The sequence below is a fragment of the Scyliorhinus canicula genome, chromosome 5 (genome assembly GCF_902713615.1).
Source record: "Scyliorhinus canicula chromosome 5, sScyCan1.1, whole genome shotgun sequence".
Taxonomy (NCBI): domain Eukaryota; kingdom Metazoa; phylum Chordata; class Chondrichthyes; order Carcharhiniformes; family Scyliorhinidae; genus Scyliorhinus; species Scyliorhinus canicula.
The window spans coordinates 128,968,489-128,989,894 of NC_052150.1; the positions used below are offsets into that span (position 1 = coordinate 128,968,489).

Here is a 21,406-nt window from a genome sequence, read left to right on the forward strand (position 1 = left end):
CGGGGCCTGACAGCTACCCAGTGGAATGCTATAAGAAGTTTTCAGAGATATTGAGCCCACTGCTGCTGAGGACAAATAACGAAGCAAGAGAGAAGGGAGTCCTCCCCCCAACAATGTCGCAGGCCTCGATTTCATTGATCTTGAAACGGGAGAAGGATCCGGAGCAATGCAGGTCATACAGGCAGATTTCTCTACTGAATGTGGATGCCAAACTGCTGGCTAAGATACCGGGCACAAGGATAGAGGATTGTGTCCCGGGGGTTATAGGGGAAGACGAGACGGGATTTGTTAAGGGCAGGCAACTCGAGGCCAATGTTCGAAGGCTTCTAAATGTTATTATGATGCCCTCAGAAGGAGACGATGCGGAGGTTGTGGTAGAGATGGATGCGAAGAAGGCTTTTGATCGGGTGGAGTGGTATTACTTGTGGGAGGCACTGGGAAGGTTTGGGTTTGGTGAGGGCTTTATTGACTGGGTGCGGTTGCTCTATCAGGCACCAGCAGCGGGTGTGCGTACGAACCGGCTGAGGTCGGGGTATTTTGAACTATACTGAGGGACGGGTCAAGGGTGCCCCCTCTCCCCGTTACTGTTTACTCTGGCCATAGAGCCATTGGCCATGGCGTTAAGAGCCTCTAGGAACTGGAAAGGGCTGGTTTGGGAGGGGGGGGCGTGTAGCACCGGGTCTCGCTCTACGCAAATGACCTGCTCTTGTACATTTCAGACCAGTTGGAGGGGATGGGGGTGGGCGGATTGTTGTTGTATGGTTGAGGTGTGTGAAGATTGGGCTGTTTATTTTACCATGTTGATGTGATTGTTTTTGTTACTGTTCTAAAAATTTTGAAATACCTTAATAAAATATTATTTTTTTTAAAAATTCCTGAAATCTTTGGCCCTTGGCTGCTCAATAATTACTGTCATCAGTTTGTAAGCTGAAACCCAATTACTGTTTATTTATAACAAGAATAATAATATATGCAGAAAATGCAACTGGATAACAACAAGTGAACCTACTACCCCCTATAACTGTCCCACCCTCTACCCACACACAAGACAGACAAACCCAGAAGTGGGTGGGGAAAGTGGGGAAATAATACGGTTTGAAGTCAAAAGATAAGAGTCTTTGTTTCCAGTAGGAATTCTTTAGCACACTTTCCTTGCAGCATGCTCACTGATTCAAGTCTCTGGTTTACATGTGGTAATGGTCTTCTTCACAGAGTCAGTCATTCAATACAGCACTTGCAGGCAGCAGACTTTCCGGAGAGATGCTTTATTTCTTAGCAAACTGGGCCTTCAGCTCGAGGTTCACATTCGGGCCTTTCTGTATAGACACTTTATTGCTCATCTAACCTGACTTTCAGCTAATGGTTTGACTTCAAGCCTCTGCAATCTCAAGAGATCTCATCTCTGTTTTAACAGGGTGACCCCTTACTCTCAGATTATGCCCTATGGTCCTAGAGTCTCCTACAAGAGGAAGCATCCTCTAGGCATCTACCCTGCCAAGCCCCCGAGAATTTTTATATATATATATATATTATATAATATATATATTTATATATGGCCCTTATGAACTGCAGAGTGATGGAGTACAGATCATAAGGGAAGATTATTATTACCACTTGTAAAAAGAACAGCTTGTAAAAAAGGGAAATGTGAAATGGCATCAGGAGTGAGTAGTGGGATTGGTGAAGGGGGTTTGTGGAGAAAATCAGTAATGGTCACCTCTTAATAACCTGCTCGGCCATCATAACAAATATCCTAACTTCCATTGTGTCTCCATATAACTGTAATCTCTCGCCTTTGGGAAAATATTAATATATTTCTTTGATGCGCTGGGAATCCCTCTCGGAAATTCCCACCGAAGGGTTTACCCAGCAATTACCCAGAAGAGCTAACTTCCTCTGGACAACTGCGCTGGGCTGCGAACCATCAGATAGAAGTGATTTGAATCGCCAACCTCGGATGGTTCTGCCAGTTTTACCCTGAGTTAAATGGGAAAAAACTTCTAACTCCAGAGTAACTGTGTAGACACCCAGACCCAGCCTAAACATGACTCCTCCCCACCACCCTGCCCCCCCCCCCCCCCCCCCCCAAACATAAAAACTTGCGTGCTCCCTGTAAAATTTTCCCTTTAAACCTCTCCTTTATGGCAGCTAGTGCCGGTAAAAGGGGGTGCGACTTACCCCTCTGCGCCTCAGTTACTCCACGTCGATCCTGCTGGGGCCAGGCTTTGCTACTCCTGTCTCACCCAGCCTGAGGAAGGTTAGGCGAGACTGGGGCTTGGGAATCCCAGCAAAGGTAAATCTGACGAGAGTGGCAATCTGACGGCCAATGTAACTCTGAGAAAGTTATCGGCCATTATTTTGTGGAATGTTGGTAATAAGTGGGTTCAGCTTTTCAGTTTTATCTGGGAGCTACGTTTATGTTGCAACTACAGATGAGAGGAACTTAGTGAAGTATAAGTGTCCTTATTGATTCCCACTTTCAAATCAAAGTTGTAATTTTTGAGGGTTTCTGTAAGTTTCTGGAACATGATTGTTTAAATAGTGCCAATTATGTTATTACCACTATCTCAGAGGTGAAGTTTGCAACTAATCACCATGACTGAAATTAAGATATCATGACACCTGGTCCAGTAACTCTGTCCCCTTTATGATAGTCTTCAGTGTTCAAACTCGTTCTTTGAAAAGAGACCCAAAATGAGTAGTTATTTGAAATTTAAAACAGTTGCTGTTAAAGGGGCCATTTTCTTTTTATCATTGGCAGAGTGAATTTTGCTTTGCAGATGCTGAAATTAATCAGATAAATTTTGCTTTTAGTAAAGACAAAGCTGAAGAAGTCTTGAGCTTTTTAATGAGGTTTTGAGACAAGGTAGGAGGAATTGTTCATATGAGCTGAAAACAAAATTGTGACTGGGCTCAAACATGAAACTTGCCCTAACTTTCTGGTCGAGAATTGAAGCAAGAAAAGAAACTAGATCATGTGGCATGATTCTCCATGGTACTTCCTCGGAGAATACAAAGTTTTTAAATTTTGTATTGTAACAGTGATATGGCCATCAATTTGTAAAACACAAATATGGTTTCCAAAAGTTTGTAATATTTGTATCAGAAATTAAGATTGGAAAAGGTGAGGTGTAGATGAGGTGTTATTAAAGGAGGAAGGGAAGTCCAACAGTTTAAGAAAATACAGTATGAAATAATGCAAGAAATTAATAAGGGAATCTGTTTATAGAATATCGAACAATTAAGAAACTTTGAAACAAAATCCGGGGGGGGGGGGGGCTAGCCCGCCCGAATCTACAATTCTACCACTGGGCGGCAACAGCCGAGCGAGTAAGGGGATGGATCCAGGAGCCAGAAGCCGAGTGGGTGCGTGCGGAGGAGGCCTCCTGCATGGGGACCTCCCTCCGGGCCCTCGCCACGGCAGCACTCCCATCCCCACCCAAAAAACACTCCAGCAGCCCAGTGGTGACAGCCACCCTCCAATCCTGGAACCAACTGCGGCAGCAATTTGGCCTGACCAAAATGTCAGACAAGGCTCCCATCTGCAACAACCATAGGTTCACACCAGCACTGACTGACGCCACCTTCAAAAGGTGGAGGCAGGACGGAGGGACACTGACAGTCAGGGACCTATACACGGACGACAGAATCGCAACACTGGACGAACTGACAGAGGAATTTCGACTAGCTGGGGGGAACGAGCTACGGTACCTGCAACTCAAAAACTTCCTACGAAAGGAGACAAGGACGTACCCACAACCGCCACGACAGACATTACTGGAAGACCTACTGGACGCAAGTATCCTAGAGAAAGGGAACTGTAGCGACATGTATGACCGACTGGTAGAAAGGGACGACACCGTACTGGACGCAACAAGAATGAAATGGGAGGACGACCTGGGGATTGAGATAGGGTGGGGACTCTGGAGCGAAGCACTGCATAGGGTCAACTCCACCTCCACGTGCGCAAGGCTCGGCCTGACGCAACTAAAAGTGGTACATAGAGCCCACGTAACAAGAAACCGTATGAGTAGGTTCTTCCCGGAGGTGGAGGACAGATGTGAACGGTGCCAAAGAGGCCCGGCCAACCACGCCCACATGTTCTGGTCTTGCCCCAGACTTGGGGAGTACTGGAATGCCTTCTTCGAGGCTATGTCCAAAGTGGTGGGGGTGAGGGTGGAGCTATGCCCGACAGTGGCGGTCTTCGGGGTTTCAGACCAGCCAGATCTATTCCTGGGGAGGAGGGCGGACGCCCTTGCCTTTGCCTCCCTGATCGCCCGCCGTAGAATCCTGTTTGGCTGGCGGTCAGCAGCACCGCCCAGAGCTGCAGACTGGCTGTCCAACCTCTCGTAATCTCTCCAAATGGAGAAAATCAAATTCGCCATCAGAGGGTCAGACGACGGCTTCCACAGAACATGGGAGCCATTCATGCAATTGTTCCGGGACCTGTTTGTGGCCAACGAACAAGAGAAAGAATAGTCGGGTGGCCAAGAATCAGGGGAAAATGGACGGGAATCGGGGGAAGGTAGCCAGGGGGGGTTTGTTATGGGGGTTTGATGGCAAGCTAAGGCCCAAAACCAAACTATAAGTAAATGCCTATAAACATGTGCCTCAGCCATATTGGGGAATGTAAAATATGTATGCCGGCTAAAGGGGGCAGCCACAATTGTTATTATGAAGATGCTTACCTGTAAATATACATGTTAATTTTTGCATGTTTTTTTTTCTCTAATAATTTGTAATATGTTGTATATAAAATATGAAAACTCAATAAAAAAAACATTTAAAAAAAAAAAGAAACTTTGTGTGTTATAACTTTATCTAGTTTAGACTTTGGAGAAGTTACTTAATTTTTTTTTTCTATTAGGTGTAGATTCAGTCAAATGCTACACCCCATCTTTGAAGAGGCCTCCTCAGTTGTGAAAGACGAACTTACAGACACAAAACATGTAGTCTTTGCCAGGGTTGATTGTGACCAACATGGTGAGTAACCAAGTTCAAAATAACTTTGCACGTACAATTAACAACAGAATGTGGAAAGTAGCACTAACTGAAGCGGAGTAGCACATTGGTACTATCTTCCCAAACCACTGCCAGTGTCATCTGAATCTTTCCTATTTCTGTAGTCTAATATCATAGTTAACTGGAAATCTCTTTATTGGATTTATGAATGAATGAATAGCTGAGCTATATTACAATGAGTTTAATGTGAGTGCTTTAGATCAGAGTATAAAATATAATTCAGTATTACTTCAAACATTGCTCAATGGAAATGGAATATATAATCAAATTCTTAAGTGTATGCTTGGATGAGCTTGACATTTGATACCCGGTTTCTCTCCGTCTAACCATTTTTCGGGAGCCATAATTGTCAACATATTGGTTGAAAATTAAAATCTGACCGATAAATCCGCTTTTCTTTCTTTTAAAACAAAAACATTCCTACAATGTTTGAATTACAAATCAAAACTTCACAGCATTCTCTTGGACAGTCATTGAACGTTTGTCAGTTTTTACAGGTTTTATCTTTCTGCAGCTCTTTGTAAGCAAACACAACCACATCATTTCCATCTACCCAATTTCCATTTGTCCCTTCAAAAAGTGGGGATTTTTTTCATTTTCTGACCCTGAAGGATGTTAATGAACCAGTAAGATTTTTGTGAAAGGATAACTTTCTTTTTCATTTTTTCTTCTTTTTCTGCGGAAGATTACACAGCTGGCAGCTTCCATCCAGTGGCCATCTCATATTCAAGTCCAAACCTTATCTTGGCAGACTATTCAACTATGACAATATCACAGACGCAGACCAAATGCTATCCCAACATGAAGTTCACAGCAAGATCTAGGGAGATCTGGCAGAATTATTTCTTATTTTCCTTCACCTGGACACAATGGCAGCGATTTTCATATTGTTATTCCTCTCTTTGTACTTCTGGACATAGTAAAGAAACCAAAATGGTATGAATGATTGGAGTGGCAACGTAACATTTGGCGGGGGGGGGGGGAGAGGAAGGAGAGAAGAGGAAGCTAATGGCCCATCTTGTCAAGTGGGAATGGCCAGAAACACGGTTAAAATCAGTTCTTGTTCCTGATTGATTCTCACCCACCACCACCATGAATAGACCTTTTTCATATTGTCTGATGTGCCCATCATACTCAGTTGAGAGCCTCTTATTAATCCACAAAGCAGATGTTTTGAATCCTTGAGCAATAATTAAGACACTTCATGGTGTTGACCGCTATAACCCACAAGAGTGTCTCATGCGATAGTGGTTTTCTGTATGCTATATATCTCCACAGCAGAGGCTGTGATAACCCTTCCTGAAGGGACTGGGACACTGTTTTCTTCTTTCTGTTTGCCTGCTGAGACCCTCTGCACTCTTGAAATACCTTATTCCAAAAAAGGTCTGTAGAAAATTGAATTCACTGATAATGTTACTGTGGATGAATGTATAGAAAGTCCATCTTGCTGACACTTAATTGCAAAAATTAATTCTTCACAGACATCTCCCTAATGTGAGCCTCATGTGCTTGTCTTAGTTATGAATGACATTACCTGCGACAGTAGTGTACTATCCCTTCGCAGCCTATGATACCGTTGACTAAATCTTCCTCCTCCAACTACTCCTTGATTGTCAAGTTGAGTAGACTGCTTTTGTCTAGTTCCTCTCTTCCTATTCCAATGTTTGCGAGAGAACTTCCAATAATGGCTTCTCTTTACACCTGCACATTGTTACTTCTGAAATCCCAAAAGGATCTATCCATGGCCGCCTTCTATTTCTCATCTCCATGCTGAACCTCTATGATGTCATCAGTCAGGCTGCAGATGACACTCGGCTCAGTCTCACCACCACCACCAATACTTGCCATGTTTAAACTGTGCTTTTTCTGCCATCGATATCATTAGTGATATCCCCCATCAGTGTTTGTTCCTCATGTTCTGATTCACTTCCTCTGTGATTTGCCAGGTTATCTTGCAAGTAGTGCACAAGAAGCTTAATATATACCTTGCTTGAGTTTTCAAGATGTATGAGCGAGCATATCATAGTGGGCATGATGAGTGAAATAATCCACAGGTGTAGCTAAGAGGAAGAAGTGGTCTTGAAGCCAGTGACGGGTTTTAAAAGTCTGAATATTAACAGAATTGGAGGTGCAGTGAAGGCTCATTGCTGACTTGAGGAGAGCTGTGGGAAGGAAGTGATTATGCTGGGATTAAAGTAGGGTCCTAAAGTAGCATCTTGGCAGCAAAAGTGGGAAGGCAGATTATTATCTGAATTGCCGTAAATTAGGAGAGTTAATGTCCAACGAGACCTGGGTGTCCTTGTACATCAGTCACTGTAGGTACGCATGCAGGTACAGCAGGCGGTAAAGAAGGCAAATGGTGTGTTGGCCTTCATAGCAAGAGGATTCGAGTGCAGGAGCAGGATGTCTTGATACAATTATACAGGGCCTTGGTGAGGCCACACCTGGAACATTGTGTGCAGTTTTGTTTGGCTTATCTGAGGAAGGATGTTCTTACTATAGAGGGGAGTGCAGCAAAGGTTTACCAGACTGATTCTTGGGATGGCAGGGCTGATGTACGAGGAGAGATTGAGTCGGTTAGGATTGTGTTTGCTGGAGTTCAGAAGAATGAGGAGCATCTCATCGAAACCTATAATATTCTAACAGAACTAGACAGGATAGATGGAAGGGTATTCCCAATGGTGGGGATGTCCAAAACCAGAGGTCTCAGTCTGAGGATACAGGATCAACCATTTAAGACTGAGATGAAGAGAAATTTCTTCACCGATTGTTATTTGTTGAACAGCGTACAGTAAAAATTGGAATGAACTAGTCTCTTGAATCGCCTGACATGTCATTTTAATGAAGCTGCTAATACTCCAATTCTTCATGTAATTTGCAAATATGCCACATGATATTTTGGCATTCTGAGGGTAGTTGTTGGTGAGATTGATCAAAATATTCCTTTGCTTTGAAATAGAGTTCCAGAAAAAGAGACAAAATAAGCATTGTAGAAGGAAGAGACAAAATAAACATTGTAGAAGGGGCTTCACCAAGTGCTTTACAGACAATTAAGTATTTAAAGTGTTAAGTATTTAAGTATTGTTGATATCATATAGGCAAAGTTGCACACAGCAATGTTCCACTAACAATAATGAGAAAGACCCGAAAACTTGTTTTCAGTAATGTTGGTTGAGGAATAAATACTAGTCAGGACACTGGAGGGAACTGCTCTACTCTCCAGAGAGCAGTGGAGGCTTGGATATTGAATCTATTCAAGGCAGCATTCAAGAAATTTAAGACCAGGGAGTCGAGAGTTATGGGCGACAGAGTGGAAAGCAGAATTGAGACCGCAACCAGATCAGCTATGATCTTGCAGAATGGCAGAGCAGGCTCAAAGCACTAAATGGCCTACCTCTGATCCTTTGTCCTATGTTTTTCATCAAATAGTGCCATGGAATCTTTTACATGCACATGAAAGGACAGACATTAAATGCCTCATTTGAAAGACTGCAATTCTGACAGTGCTGCACTGTAGATGTCAGTCTTTTTTACATGGCAAATTCTCGTAACAATCAACTGAAAGTGAATAGGTGTTCATCACTGAAGCAGGAAGCTGACCAAGTAGTTGCAACTTTGGTGTGAATCCTTATATCTCTCGCTAAAAGTAGACAGATTTTGCTATCCCGGCATGTTGAGGTAAGAGCACTATCTTGGGAATCTGGTGCAGAGGGGAAAGGAGGTGCTGTTTTTTATATATTTGTTTCAGCCTCCAGAAGCTGGCAAATGTTAAATGCTTTAATTAGGTGATTGGTCAGTTTCAAGATTTTAGCCCTCTGAAACCCAGTAGTTTAAACCAGGGTACTGGGCAGATGCAAGTATTGCATTACATTTATAGTTTAACTCGATAAACTACTTGGTTTAACTACAGACCACAATTGAGTGATATTTCGAAACTTTAAACCTAATTAGTTAAATAAAACACAATAAATAGTCAGTTAGGTGATATGTTGGAGCTGAAGTGTGTGGATACTGGTGAACACCAGTATGATTCATGACAACCCCGTTTGCAGTAAGTGTCAAAGACTTTCGGCTCCAAAATGAAATGAAATTAAAATCGCTTATTGTCACGAGTAGGCTTCAATGAAGTTACTGTGAAAAGCCCCTAGTCGCCACATTCCGGCTCCTGTCCGGGGAGGCTGGTACGGGAATCGAACCGTGCTGCTGGCCTGCTTGGTCTGCTTTAATAGCCAGCGATTTAGCTCAGTGAGCTAAACCAGCCCCTCATAAACCAGTTCATAAGCTGAGTCCAAACTTAAGCCACTACAGTGGATCGGGGGGGGGGCAATGTGACTTGGGAGGCAGTCACATCCTTTGCAGCACGGTAGCATAGTGGTTACTATGGCTTCAGAACGTCAGGGTCCCAGGTTTGATTCTTGGCATGGGTCACTGTCTGTGCGGAGTCTGCACGTTTTCCCCGTGTCTGCATGAGTTTCCTCCGGGTGCTCCGGTTTCCTCTCACAATTCCCGAAAGACGTGCTGTTAGGTGAATTGGACATTCTGAATGCTCCCTCTGTGTACCCGAACAGGCGCTGGAATGTGGCGACTAGGGATTCTTCACAGTAACTTCATTGCAGTGTAATGAAAGCCTACTTGTGACAATAAAGATTATTATTATTAGATACTATATGTGGGGCAGATGTGGGAATACAGAAGGTAGCAATGGAGAAGCCCCTGCATTTGTCCAAACAGTATTGAGGTTCTTGCAACTTGTGTGGATGGAAACAAGGACTGCAGGGAGGCTCCATCGTATGGTGAGCCATTCAAGTGAGGGGAGCAAAAAGTAATGTAGGTGTAGTTGGGGCAGCGTTGTTAGGCCGATAAATACTGTTTTCTGATGCTGAGAGCATGAATCCTGAAGGTTGTGTTACCTGGTGCCAGGGGTACAGGCATCTTCTTAAGGCTGAAGAAGAACTTGGAATGGGAGGGGATGAATCCAATTATTGTGGTCCACATGGATAGGACTCTTAGTGGAGGTGGTGGTGCAGTGATATTGTCACTGGGCTAGCAATCCAGATACCCAACGTAATGCTCTGGGGACCCGAGTTTGAATCCCACCACGGTAGGTGGTACAATTTGAATTAAATAAGTATCTGGAATTAAAAGTTCAATGGTGACCATTGTTGATTGTTGCAAAAACCCATCTGGTTCACTGACGTCCTTTAGGGGAAGGAAATCTGCCTACATTTGACTCCACAGCAATAAATGCTGGCCCAGCCAGTCGCCCACATCCCTTGAACGAATAAAGAAAGAGTCCCCAGAGGAATTATGAGCAGTTTGGGGCGAAATTGAAAATCAGCCATGAGTATTCTAGAGCGTCACAAACATAGGGTAGATAAGATGAGTAGGGAAACATAGTAAAAAGACAGAATTACAGGCTCCTCATCTGAATTCTTGCTGCATTCATAAAATGATGGATAAATTGACAGCACAAACAGAAATTGAGTATGATATGATAGTCCTTTCAGAGAATTGGTTGCAAAGTGACCATGTATGGGGTCTGAATACTCGAGGGTATTTGACATTCTGGAAGGACAGGGAAAAAGGACATGAAGGTGGAATGGTTCTGCCATTAAAAGAATGGTAAGTTTAAACTCAGATTGCACATGGAGTAATGTATTCAGTTTTGGCCTCCCTACCAAGAGGGAAAATGAAAACAGCTCATAGAAGGGTTATTAGGCTGGCTCTTGGGATGAAGGTGCTGCATTATGAGGAAAGGTTGAGCAGGTGGGGCCTATATTGATTGAAGTTTAGAAGAATGTGAGGTGATCTAACGCAAACTGATAAAGTTCTGAGGGGCCTGACGGTAGATGCTGAGAGGATTCCCCCTCTCGAGGGAAAATCTAAAACTAGGAGTCACAATTTAAATATAATGGATCTTCCATTTAAAAAGATGAGGAATTTATTTACTCAAAACATCGTTAGTCTTTGAAGTTCTCTTCCACAGAGAGAAGTGGAGACTCCGTCATTAAATATATTCACTGTTAAGTTGGACAAATCTTTGTTCAACAAGGGAACCAAGGAAGGTTATGAGGGAAAAGCAGGAAAATGGAGTTGGGTCACAATCTGATCAGCCCTGATCTTCACGAACGGCAGAGCAGGCTTGAGGGGCTGAATGGCCTACTCCTTTTTTTTAATGAGATTATGAACTCTGGAGTTGTACTTGAACCTTCTGATTTAGAGACATAAATGCTACCGCTAATGTGTCATTTATTATGTCCTGGTGAAATTTGATCTCTTGAAACAAATTAGTTTAAACAGTTGAGGGCAGAAGAATTTGTGGCTTTGTTTGACTCCAAACTCAATGATGTGCTTTATTTGCCTCCCTTACTCAGGTGATCAATGCTTTGTAAAATAATATTCTATCTGAACATAATATAGTTTTGTGCATTGCTCTGGCTAACCTGTAAAATATTTTCAAATTGTTGTTTGGTTTGCTTGTCAAGTGATCCACTTGTGTTGTGCAACTTTGGCAGAATTCGTCAGACGGAATATTATCAAAAGGGTCAGAGTCCCAGCAGTTGTCAGAAATTCAGTTTGGCAATAAGTATGGCTAGCTGGCACGACCTCCCTCTTGATTTTACTGGCAGCAATTCATAAATAACCTGTCCTGTTGAGAATGGCCAGCCATCCCCGAAAGCTGCTGGCGCCTGCTTTCCTCACCAATGCCACCTGGAATTATGGGGCGGGATTCTCCCATTCGGCGCCAGAGTGTCCACGCCGTCGGAAACGACGCCGCGTTTCACGGCAGCATGAACAGGCCGCTGGGAGATTCTGGCCCCTAAAGGGGGCCAGCACGGCGCTGGAGCGGTTCAAGCCACTCCAGCCTCCCATCCCGGCACAAACTGTGCGTCACGGGATCCGCGCACGCACAGTGGCGCCGGCGTCAACGGGCTGGTGCCGGCACCAACCCGCGCATGCGCGGTGGCCTCCTTCAACACGCCAGCCCCAACGCAACATGGCGCAGGAGTTCAGGGGCCGACGCGTAAGAAAATAGGCCCGTGGGGCAAGAGGCCGACCCGCCGATCGGTGGGCCCCGATCGTGGGCCAGGCCCCATCGGAGGGCCCCCCTTCCCCCCCCCCCCCCCCCCCCCCCTCCTCCGAGCATTGCGCTGTTCAGGCTTTGGGTCTTGATTCTGGGGTCTGTTGCAGACTCATAAAGATGAACTAATCAGAAAAATCTGCAGTTCCATTAACATGCAACCACCAGGATGGTAGAAGGCAACTTAGATGGCCCTTTTTTCATCCAGCAATTCATGTTTGTCAGGAATGAAAAATGGTTTATTTAACCTCCCAACAAAAATGAGGCTTTTGTCTTGATAGGGATAAGAATTTTCAGATATAGGGAAAATTGTTCTTTTTTTTCCCCCTCAAAATCATTTACTTGGAGAATTTTCCAAGAAAAAATAATGATCTACTTCTTTAATGCATTTATTTGCAAAGCATATATTTCACCAATGCCAGATAAAGGCTACTCCATCTGCTAGCCTATTTTTTGAAATATTGTCAGTTTGCATCTGTTTTGCTTTTCTGACCCTAAACAACTTACAGAAATAATTTTAAATCAGCCATTATCTGCTAGTCTGTAGAGTAACGAAAATTTCTTTAAAATTTATTACAATTTGGGCAGGACTTAAGAGCGTTTGCCTTTTCATTAAATTATTTTGTTCTGCATTTAGTTGAATTTGTTTTTAATATCTGTTTCAGGCCTGGGAGCCTGTGTGCAGTTGTTGAAGCTATCTGAAATCACTTGTACCTTAATTATTACTGCCTGTGCATTTAATATTATGATTTTTTTTGCAGCGGATATAGCACAAAGGTACCGAATTAGTAAGTATCCAACATTAAAATTATTCCGAAATGGGATGATGATGAAGAGGGAGTACAGAGGTCAAAGATCAGTGAGTGCACTTGCAGACTTCGTCAAGCAGCAGAAAAATGATCCTGTTCAAGAGATTCTGAATCTGAGCGAATTGGGAACAGTTGATGTAAGTCTACACATTGGACCCAGAAAGTTCAAGCAATTTTCTATGACCTGTTTTCAAAATCAAAGTTTTTCCTGTGATGTAAATTATGATATACATGGGAAAGATTTTACCATAATTTCATGAAAATCTAGGTATAATGTATGTCTCATGAAAAAGATTTAAAATTAATGCCTTCAGAAACCTCAATTCCTGAGTGTTTTTTTAAAATCTTCTAACCATCTATGTGCATCTATTTCAGTAGAAACAAAAACAGAATATACAGGGCAGTAATACTTACCAAAAAATTGTTTACTTATTTTTGCACTGAATAAACTATTCTAATGACATTTTCACATTCTCAATCCTACAGAAAATCTGCCATAGGCATTGTATCCAAAATAAATTAAAGAATATTTTTGTAATATTGGAAACCATGGAAGTTTTGTATGTCATAGTGGTGTCTATTAATTAAAAGGAACTGTTTTTCTTTTATGTTGAAAATACAAAACAGCTAACTTGCATGTTCATTTGCATGCATAATACTTTAAACTAGTTGCACAAAAGACTCTATTGGATAGAACAGAATAATTGGGGAGGGTATCGACAAGTCAGCTTTCCTGTCCTTGTTGCAAATGCTGGATCTAATTTAATAATCTTTATTAGTGTCACAAGTAGGCTTACATTAACACTGCAATGAAGTTACTGTGAAAATCAAACTGATTCAAGCAAAGCAGAGATTTTTGCTTTGATCTCTAGGCTCTGCTTAGTTAATTCACCTCAATTACCTGGGATCAGGAGGAAGGGGGTCCATAGCAGTTTGGTTAAAAATTCTATATTCTGAAAAATATAAGGATTAGAATCATATAGAAGCACTGAAGGAGACCATTCAGCCCATCATGCCAGATTGCTCTTTTGCGATTGGAAACAGCTTCTCCTCATTATATTATCAAATCACCTCATGGTTTTGAAAGCCTTAACCTTCTTTACTCGAAGGAAAAACAACCTCTACTTCTCCAGTCTTTTTCACTTAATTGAAGTCTATCATGATGGGTACCATTCCAGTAAATTCCTTCTGCACCCTTCCCAAGGCTTTGGCTTCCTTTCTAAAGTGTGGTGCCCAGAGATGAACACTGTTTTATTAACTCCTCCATCTTGTTGGGTGGGGTTGCTGGGTTATGGGGATAGGGTGGAGGTGTTAACCTTGGGTAGGGTGCTCTTTCCGGGAGCCGGTGCAGACTCGATGGGCCGAATGGCCTCCTTCTGCACTGTAAATTCTATGTAAATCTGCTGCCGGAGCCCAAAACTCTGAAATTCCCACCGAGGAAAAACCTTGAAGTCGTTTTACTGCATTAAATGTGCAATATAAATGCAAACTATTATACGCCAATTGCGGCCTCATCTGTGTTTTTATAACTTGCTTGCTTTTGTACACTCTTTCTCTATTGATCAAACCAATGATCCTACATGCTTTTTTAAAAAATATTTTTATTCTCCATTTTCACATTTTCTTCAGAATTTACATCCCACCAACAAACCGTAAACGGTAACGAATACAATGTCAATCCCCTTATCAACAACAACGATCCCATCCTCCCACCACCCCCCAAACAACGGCCCGCATGACAATATAAGCATCAAATAAAACTAAACCTCCCAAGGAGGAAAAAGGAATCCGGAATCGCCCCTGATCACCATTGACCTATATAGTCCACCCCACCTAATATTCAATGCCATCCAATCCCTGAAAGAGTACCGTGAATGGCACCCATGAATTGTAGACACCCCCACACACACACCCCCCCCCCCCCCCCCCCTCCACTTCCTCTTGTAAACTCCTACCCCCCAACCTCTATTCCTTCCCTCAACTTTTCACCCTGGCTAGACTCACCGAAACCTGTTCTACCAGGCTCCGATGGCAGCAGCCCCCCCCCCAACCCACCTCATTCCCGTTCACTGGGCGGCTTAAACCGGCCATCGTGGGGGCCCCTGCCCGGGTCTCCCTCTCCCTTGCCCGGTCCCAGGAAAACCAAGAAATCCCCTTTAGCACACAACCCCTGCATACACACCCAAGCCTCGAAGAACCATCATTGCAAATGAAAGTCCCAACTCTTCCCTTGTCCAAATATACAGCGTCGACTCATTTAGTACATACACTAACACGCAGTGAAAAAAATGAAGTTACATGAGGCTACGTTGGTACACGACCCGCTCAGTCCCATTTCTCAATTCTGCCACAGTTCTTCTTCCTTCGCAAACTCCTCCGCGCTTCCGTCGTCCCAAAATAAAAGTCCTTGGGTTTGTAGGTCATCCTCAACTTAGCTGGATACACTATGCCGCACCGCACCTTATTGATGTACAGTGCCCTCTTCACCCGGCTGAAGGTAGCCCGCCTCCTTGCCAGCTCCACTGTAAAGTCCTGGTATATGCGTATACCAGCTCCAGCCCACTGCACCACCCGCTTCTGCTTTGCCCAGCACAGGACCTTCTCCTTCACACTGTACCTACGGAAACACACAGTTACTACTCTTGGCGGCTCACTCGCCTTTGGTATAGGCCTCCACGACCAATGAGCCCAATCCAGTTTGTATCGAGAGGGATCGTCCCCCTCCCCCAATAGCTCCGCCAACATCGTGGCAAAATCCTCCGTTGGCCTCGGGCCCTCCACCCCTTAGGGCAGACTCACAATCCTCAGATTCTGCCGCCTGGATCTGTTTTCCAGGTCTTCCATTTTGACTCGCAGACCCTTGTTGGTCTCTGTCACCTTCCGCAACTCCTTCCCCATCGAGGTGATTTGATCACTGTGCTGCAATAATGCCTCTTCCACTTCCTTCAGTGTCTCACCCTGCTCCAACACCTCCGCCGCTGCGCTTGATACCGCCGCCCTCACCGGGGCAATCGCCTCCTCCACCAGCACTTACAATACCACCCTCGTCTCCTTTATCGCTTCCATGTGCTTTGTGAACTGTTTTTCAAGTTCCACAACTATCACTTTGGTCATTTATTCTGCTGTGAGCGATGCGGCCTCTCCTGGTGCTCTAGCCTCCGCTTTCCTTACAGTTCCTGAGCTGACCTTTCCACTCACTGGTGGACTTTCATTAACCCCCTTTTTCATGGCCGTTTTTCTCAAGCTTGGACACTTCTCCTCCCTGTGCCTTCTTACAGCTTTTTCAGCCTCCGTTGCCCCTGGGACTGGGTGTTAAAACCCCTAAATTTCTATTCCCGAGTGGGAGCCCTCCGGTGTGCGGCTGCCTCACACCCGCCGTCACAGAAGTTCCCAATCCTACATGCTTTTTAACAACTTTGTCAATTTGTTCTACTACCTTCAAAGATTTGTTTATGTACACCTTCATGGCCTTTGATAGTTTTTTCATTGGGTTATTGCAGCTTACACTCATTCTTCTGATCAAAATTTATTACTTCACAGAGCCTCCCCGGCAGAGAGAGAGAGCCTCCCTCGGCTGAGAGAGAGAGAGCCTCCCCCAGCGAAGAGAGAGAGAGAGAGCCTCCCCTGGCGGAGAGAGAGAGAGAGAGCTCCCCCAGCGGAGAGAGAGGTGCCTCCCCTGGCAGAGAGAGAGAGAGAGAGCCTCCCCCAGCGGAGAGAGAGAGAGAACCTCCCTCGGCAGAGAGAGAGAGAGAGCCTCCCCCAGCGGAGAGAGAGAGCCTCCCCCAGCGGAGAGAGAGAGAGCCTCTCCCGGCAGAGTGAGAGAGAGCTCCCCCAGCAGAGAGAGAGAGAGAGCCTACCCCGGCGGAGAGAGAGAGAGAGCACCTCCCCCGGCGGAGAGAGAGAGAGAGAGAGACTCCCCCAGCGGAGAGAGAGAGAGCCTCTCCCGGCAGAGATGGAGAGAGAGAGAGCCTCCCTAGCTGAGCGAGAGAGAGAGAGCATCTCCTGGCAGAGAGAGAGAGAGAGAGCCTCCCCCGGCGGGGAGAGAGAGAGAGCTCCCCCAGCAGAGAGAGAGTGCGCCTCCCCCGGCAAAGAGAGAGAGAGAGAGAGTGCGCCTCCCCCGGCAGAGAGAGAGAGAGAGCCTCCCCCGGCAGAGAGAGAGAGAGAGAGCCTCTCCCGGCAGAGAGAGAGAGAGAGAGAGCCTCTCCCGGCAGAGTGAGAGAGAGCCTCCCCCAGCAGAGAGAGAGAGAGCCTCCCCAGGGGAGAGAGAGCGCGCCTCCCCCGGGAGAGAGAGAGAGAGCCTCCCCCAGCGGAGAGAGAGAGAGCCTCCCCCAGCGGAGAGAGAGAGAGAGAGAGCCTCCCCCGGCAGAGAGCGAGCAAGAGAGTGCACCTCCCCCAGCGGAGAGAGAGGTGCCTCCCCTGGCAGAGAGAGAGAGAGAGCCTCCCCCAGCGGAGAGAGAGAGAGAACCTCCCTCGGCAGAGAGAGAGAGAGAGCCTCCCCCAGCGGAGAGAGAGAGCCTCCCCCAGCGGAGAGAGAGAGAGAGAGAGAGAGAGAGACTCTCCCGGCGGAGAGAGAGAGAGACCCTGCCCCGCCGGAGAGAGAGAGAGCCTCCCCTAGCGGAGAGAGAGAGAGCCTCCCCTAGCGGAGAGAGAGAGAGCCTCCCCCAGCGGAGAGAGAGAGAGCCTCCCCCAGCGGAGAGAGAGAGAGCCTCCCCCAGCGGAGAGAGAGAGCCTCCCCCAGCGGAGAGAGAGAGAGAGAGCCTCTCCCGGCGGAGAGAGAGAGAGAGCCTCCCCGGCGGAGAGAGCGAGAGCCTCCCTCGGCGGAGAGAGAGAGAGAGCCTCCCCCAGGGGAGAGAGAGAGTGAGAGCCTCCCCCAGCGGAGAGAGAGAGTGAGAGCCTCCCCCAGCGGAGAGAGAGAGTGAGAGCCTTCCCCAGCGGAGAGAGAGAGTGAGAGCCTCCCCCAGCGGAGAGAGAGAGAGAGAGCGCGTCCCCGGCGGAGAGAGATAGAGAGAGAGAGCGTCTTTCGGCTGAGAGAGAGAGAGAGCGTCCCCCGGCGGAGAGAGAGAGAGCCTCCCCCGGCAGAGATGGAGAGAGAGAGAGTGAGCCTCCCTCGGCTGAGAGAGAGAGCGTCTCCCGGCAGAGAGAGAGAGAGCCTCCCCCGGCGGGGAGAGAGAGAGAGCCTCCCCCAGCGGAGAGAGAGAGTGAGAGCCTCCCCCAGCGGAGAGAGAGAGAGCGCGCGTCCCCGGCGGGGAGAGAGAGAGAGAGAGCGTCTCTCGGCTGAGAGAGAGAGAGAGCGTCCCCCAGCGGAGAGAGAGAGAGCCTCCCCCGGCAGAGATGGAGAGAGAGAGAGTGAGTCTCCCTCGGCTGAGAGAGAGAGAGAGAGAGGGTCTCCCGGCAGAGAGAGAGAGCGCGCGAGTGTCCCCGGCGGAGAGAGAGAGAGAGAGAGCCTCCCCCGGCAGAGATGGAGAGAGAGAGAGTGAGCCTCCCTCGGCTGAGAGAGAGAGCGTCTCCCGGCAGAGAGAGAGAGCCTCCCCCGGCAGAGAGAGAGTGAGAGAGAGCCTCCCCCGGCAGAGAGAGAGTGAGAGAGATCTCCCCCAGCAGAGAGAGAGAGAGAGAACCTCCCCCAGCGGAGAGAGAGAGAGAGAGAGAGTCTCTCCCGGCAGAGTGAGAGAGAGCCTCCCCCAGCGGAGAGAGAGAGAGAGCGTCTCCCGGCAGAGAGAGAGAGAGCCTCCCCCAGCGGAGATGGAGAGAGAGCCTCTCCCAGCAGAGATGGAGAGAGAGAGCCTCTCCCGGCAGAGATGGAGAGAGAGAGCCTCTCCCGGCAGAGATGGAGAGAGAGAGAGCCTCTCCCGGCAGAGAGAGAGAGAGCCTCCCCCAGCGGAGAGAGGGAGAGCCTCTCCCGGCAGAGTGAGAGAGAGCTCCCCCAGCAGAGAGAGAGAGAGAGCCTCCCCCGGCGGAGAGAGAGAGAGCACCTCCCCCGGCGGAGAGAGAGAGAGAGAGAGCTCCCCCAGCAGAGAGAGAGAGAGCCTCTCCCGGCAGAGATGGAGAGAGAGAGAGCCTCCCTAGCTGAGCGAGAGAGAGAGAGCATCTCCTGGCACAGAGAGAGAGAGAGCCTCCCCCGGCGGGGAGAGAGAGAGAGCTCCCCCAGCAGAGAGAGAGTGCGCCTCCCCCGGCAAAGAGAGAGAGAGAGAGTGCGCCTCCCCCGGCAGAGAGAGAGAGAGAGCCTCCCCCGGCAGAGAGAGAGAGCCTCTCCCGGCAGAGAGAGAGAGAGAGAGCCTCTCCCGGCAGAGTGAGAGAGAGCCTCCCCCAGCGGAGAGAGAGAGAGCCTCCCCCAGCGGAGAGAGAGAGAGAGAGAGCCTCCCCCGGCAGAGAGCGAGCAAGAGAGTGCGCCTCCCCCAGCGGAGAGAGAGGTGCCTCCCCTGGCAGAGAGAGAGAGAGAGCCTCCCCCAGCGGAGAGAGAGAGAGAGAACCTCCCTCGGCAGAGAGAGAGAGAGAGCCTCCCCCAGCGGAGAGAGAGAGAGCCTCCCCCAGCGGAGAGAGAGAGAGCCTCTCCCGGCAGAGTGAGAGAGAGCTCCCCCAGCAGAGAGAGAGAGAGAGCCTACCCCGGCGGAGAGAGAGAGAGCACCTCCCCCGGCGGAGAGAGAGCTCCCCCAGCAGAGAGAGAGAGAGACTCCCCCAGCGGAGAGAGAGAGAGCCTCTCCCGGCAGAGATGGAGAGAGAGAGAGCCTCCCTAGCTGAGCGAGAGAGAGAGAGCATCTCCTGGCAGAGAGAGAGAGAGAGAGCCTCCCCCGGCGGGGAGAGAGAGAGAGCTCCCCCAGCAGAGAGAGAGTGCGCCTCCCCCGGCAAAGAGAGAGAGAGAGAGAGAGTGCGCCTCCCCCGGCAGAGAGAGAGAGAGAGCCTCCCCCGGCAGAGAGAGAGAGAGAGAGCCTCTCCCGGCAGAGAGAGAGAGAGAGAGCCTCTCCCGGCAGAGTGAGAGAGAGCCTCCCCCAGCAGAGAGAGAGAGAGCCTCCCCAGGGGAGAGAGAGCGCGCCTCCCCCGGGAGAGAGAGAGAGAGCCTCCCCCAGCGGAGAGAGAGAGAGCCTCCCCCAGCGGAGAGAGAGAGAGAGAGAGCCTCCCCCGGCAGAGAGCGAGCAAGAGAGTGCGCCTCCCCCAGCGGAGAGAGAGGTGCCTCCCCTGGCAGAGAGAGAGAGAGAGCCTCCCCCAGCGGAGAGAGAGAGAGAGAACCTCCCTCGGCAGAGAGAGAGAGAGAGCCTCCCCCAGCGGAGAGAGAGAGCCTCCCCCAGCGGAGAGAGAGAGAGAGAGAGACTCTCCCGGCGGAGAGAGAGAGAGACCCTGCCCCGCCGGAGAGAGAGAGAGCCTCCCCTAGCGGAGAGAGAGAGAGCCTCCCCTAGCGGAGAGAGAGAGAACCTCCCCCAGCGGAGAGAGAGAGAGCCTCCCCCAGCGGAGAGAGAGAGAGCCTCCCCCAGCGGAGAGAGAGAGCCTCCCCCAGCGGAGAGAGAGAGAGAGAGCCTCTCCCGGCGGAGAGAGAGAGAGAGCCTCCCCGGCGGAGAGAGCGAGAGCCTCCCTCGGCGGAGAGAGAGAGAGAGCCTCCCCCAGGGGAGAGAGAGAGTGAGAGCCTCCCCCAGCGGAGAGAGAGAGTGAGAGCCTCCCCCAGCGGAGAGAGAGAGTGAGAGCCTTCCCCAGCGGAGAGAGAGAGTGAGAGCCTCCCCCAGCGGAGAGAGAGAGAGAGAGAGCGCGTCCCCGGCGGGGAGAGAGAGAGAGAGAGAGCGTCTTTCGGCTGAGAGAGAGAGAGAGCGTCCCCCGGCGGAGAGAGAGAGAGCCTCCCCCGGCAGAGATGGAGAGAGAGAGAGTGAGCCTCCCTCGGCTGAGAGAGAGAGCGTCTCCCGGCAGAGAGAGAGAGAGCCTCCCCCGGCGGGGAGAGAGAGAGAGCCTCCCCCAGCGGAGAGAGAGAGAGCCCCCCCAGCGGAGAGAGAGAGCCTCCCCCAGCGGAGAGAGAGAGAGAGAGCCTCTCCCGGCGGAGAGAGAGAGAGAGCCTCCCCGGCGGAGAGAGCGAGAGCCTCCCTCGGCGGAGAGAGAGAGAGAGCCTCCCCCAGGGGAGAGAGAGAGTGAGAGCCTCCCCCAGCGGAGAGAGAGAGTGAGAGCCTCCCCCAGCGGAGAGAGAGAGTGAGAGCCTTCCCCAGCGGAGAGAGAGAGTGAGAGCCTCCCCCAGCGGAGAGAGAGAGAGAGAGCGCGTCCCCGGCGGAGAGAGAGAGAGAGAGAGAGCGTCCCCCGGCGGAGAGAGAGAGAGCCTCCCCCGGCAGAGATGGAGAGAGAGAGAGTGAGCCTCCCTCGGCTGAGAGAGAGAGCGTCTCCCGGCAGAGAGAGAGAGAGCCTCCCCCGGCGGGGAGAGAGAGAGAGCCTCCCCCAGCGGAGAGAGAGAGTGAGAGCCTCCCCCAGCGGAGAGAGAGAGAGCGCGCGTCCCCGGCGGGGAGAGAGAGAGAGAGAGCGTCTCTCGGCT

At 48.8% G+C, this 21,406-nt stretch overlaps 1 protein-coding gene across 1 annotated transcript in view; it reads left to right on the plus strand.

Moving 5' to 3' along the window:
* The window catches only part of erp44 (endoplasmic reticulum protein 44), a 156,003-nt gene that overhangs the window by 86,301 nt on the left and 48,296 nt on the right, over nt 1-21,406 (plus strand). Inside the window, exons 4-5 of the mRNA XM_038797649.1 lie at nt 4,868-4,983; nt 12,865-13,049. Coding sequence (XP_038653577.1) covers nt 4,868-4,983; nt 12,865-13,049 — 301 coding nt within the window. The remainder of the gene's footprint in view (nt 1-4,867; nt 4,984-12,864; nt 13,050-21,406) is intronic.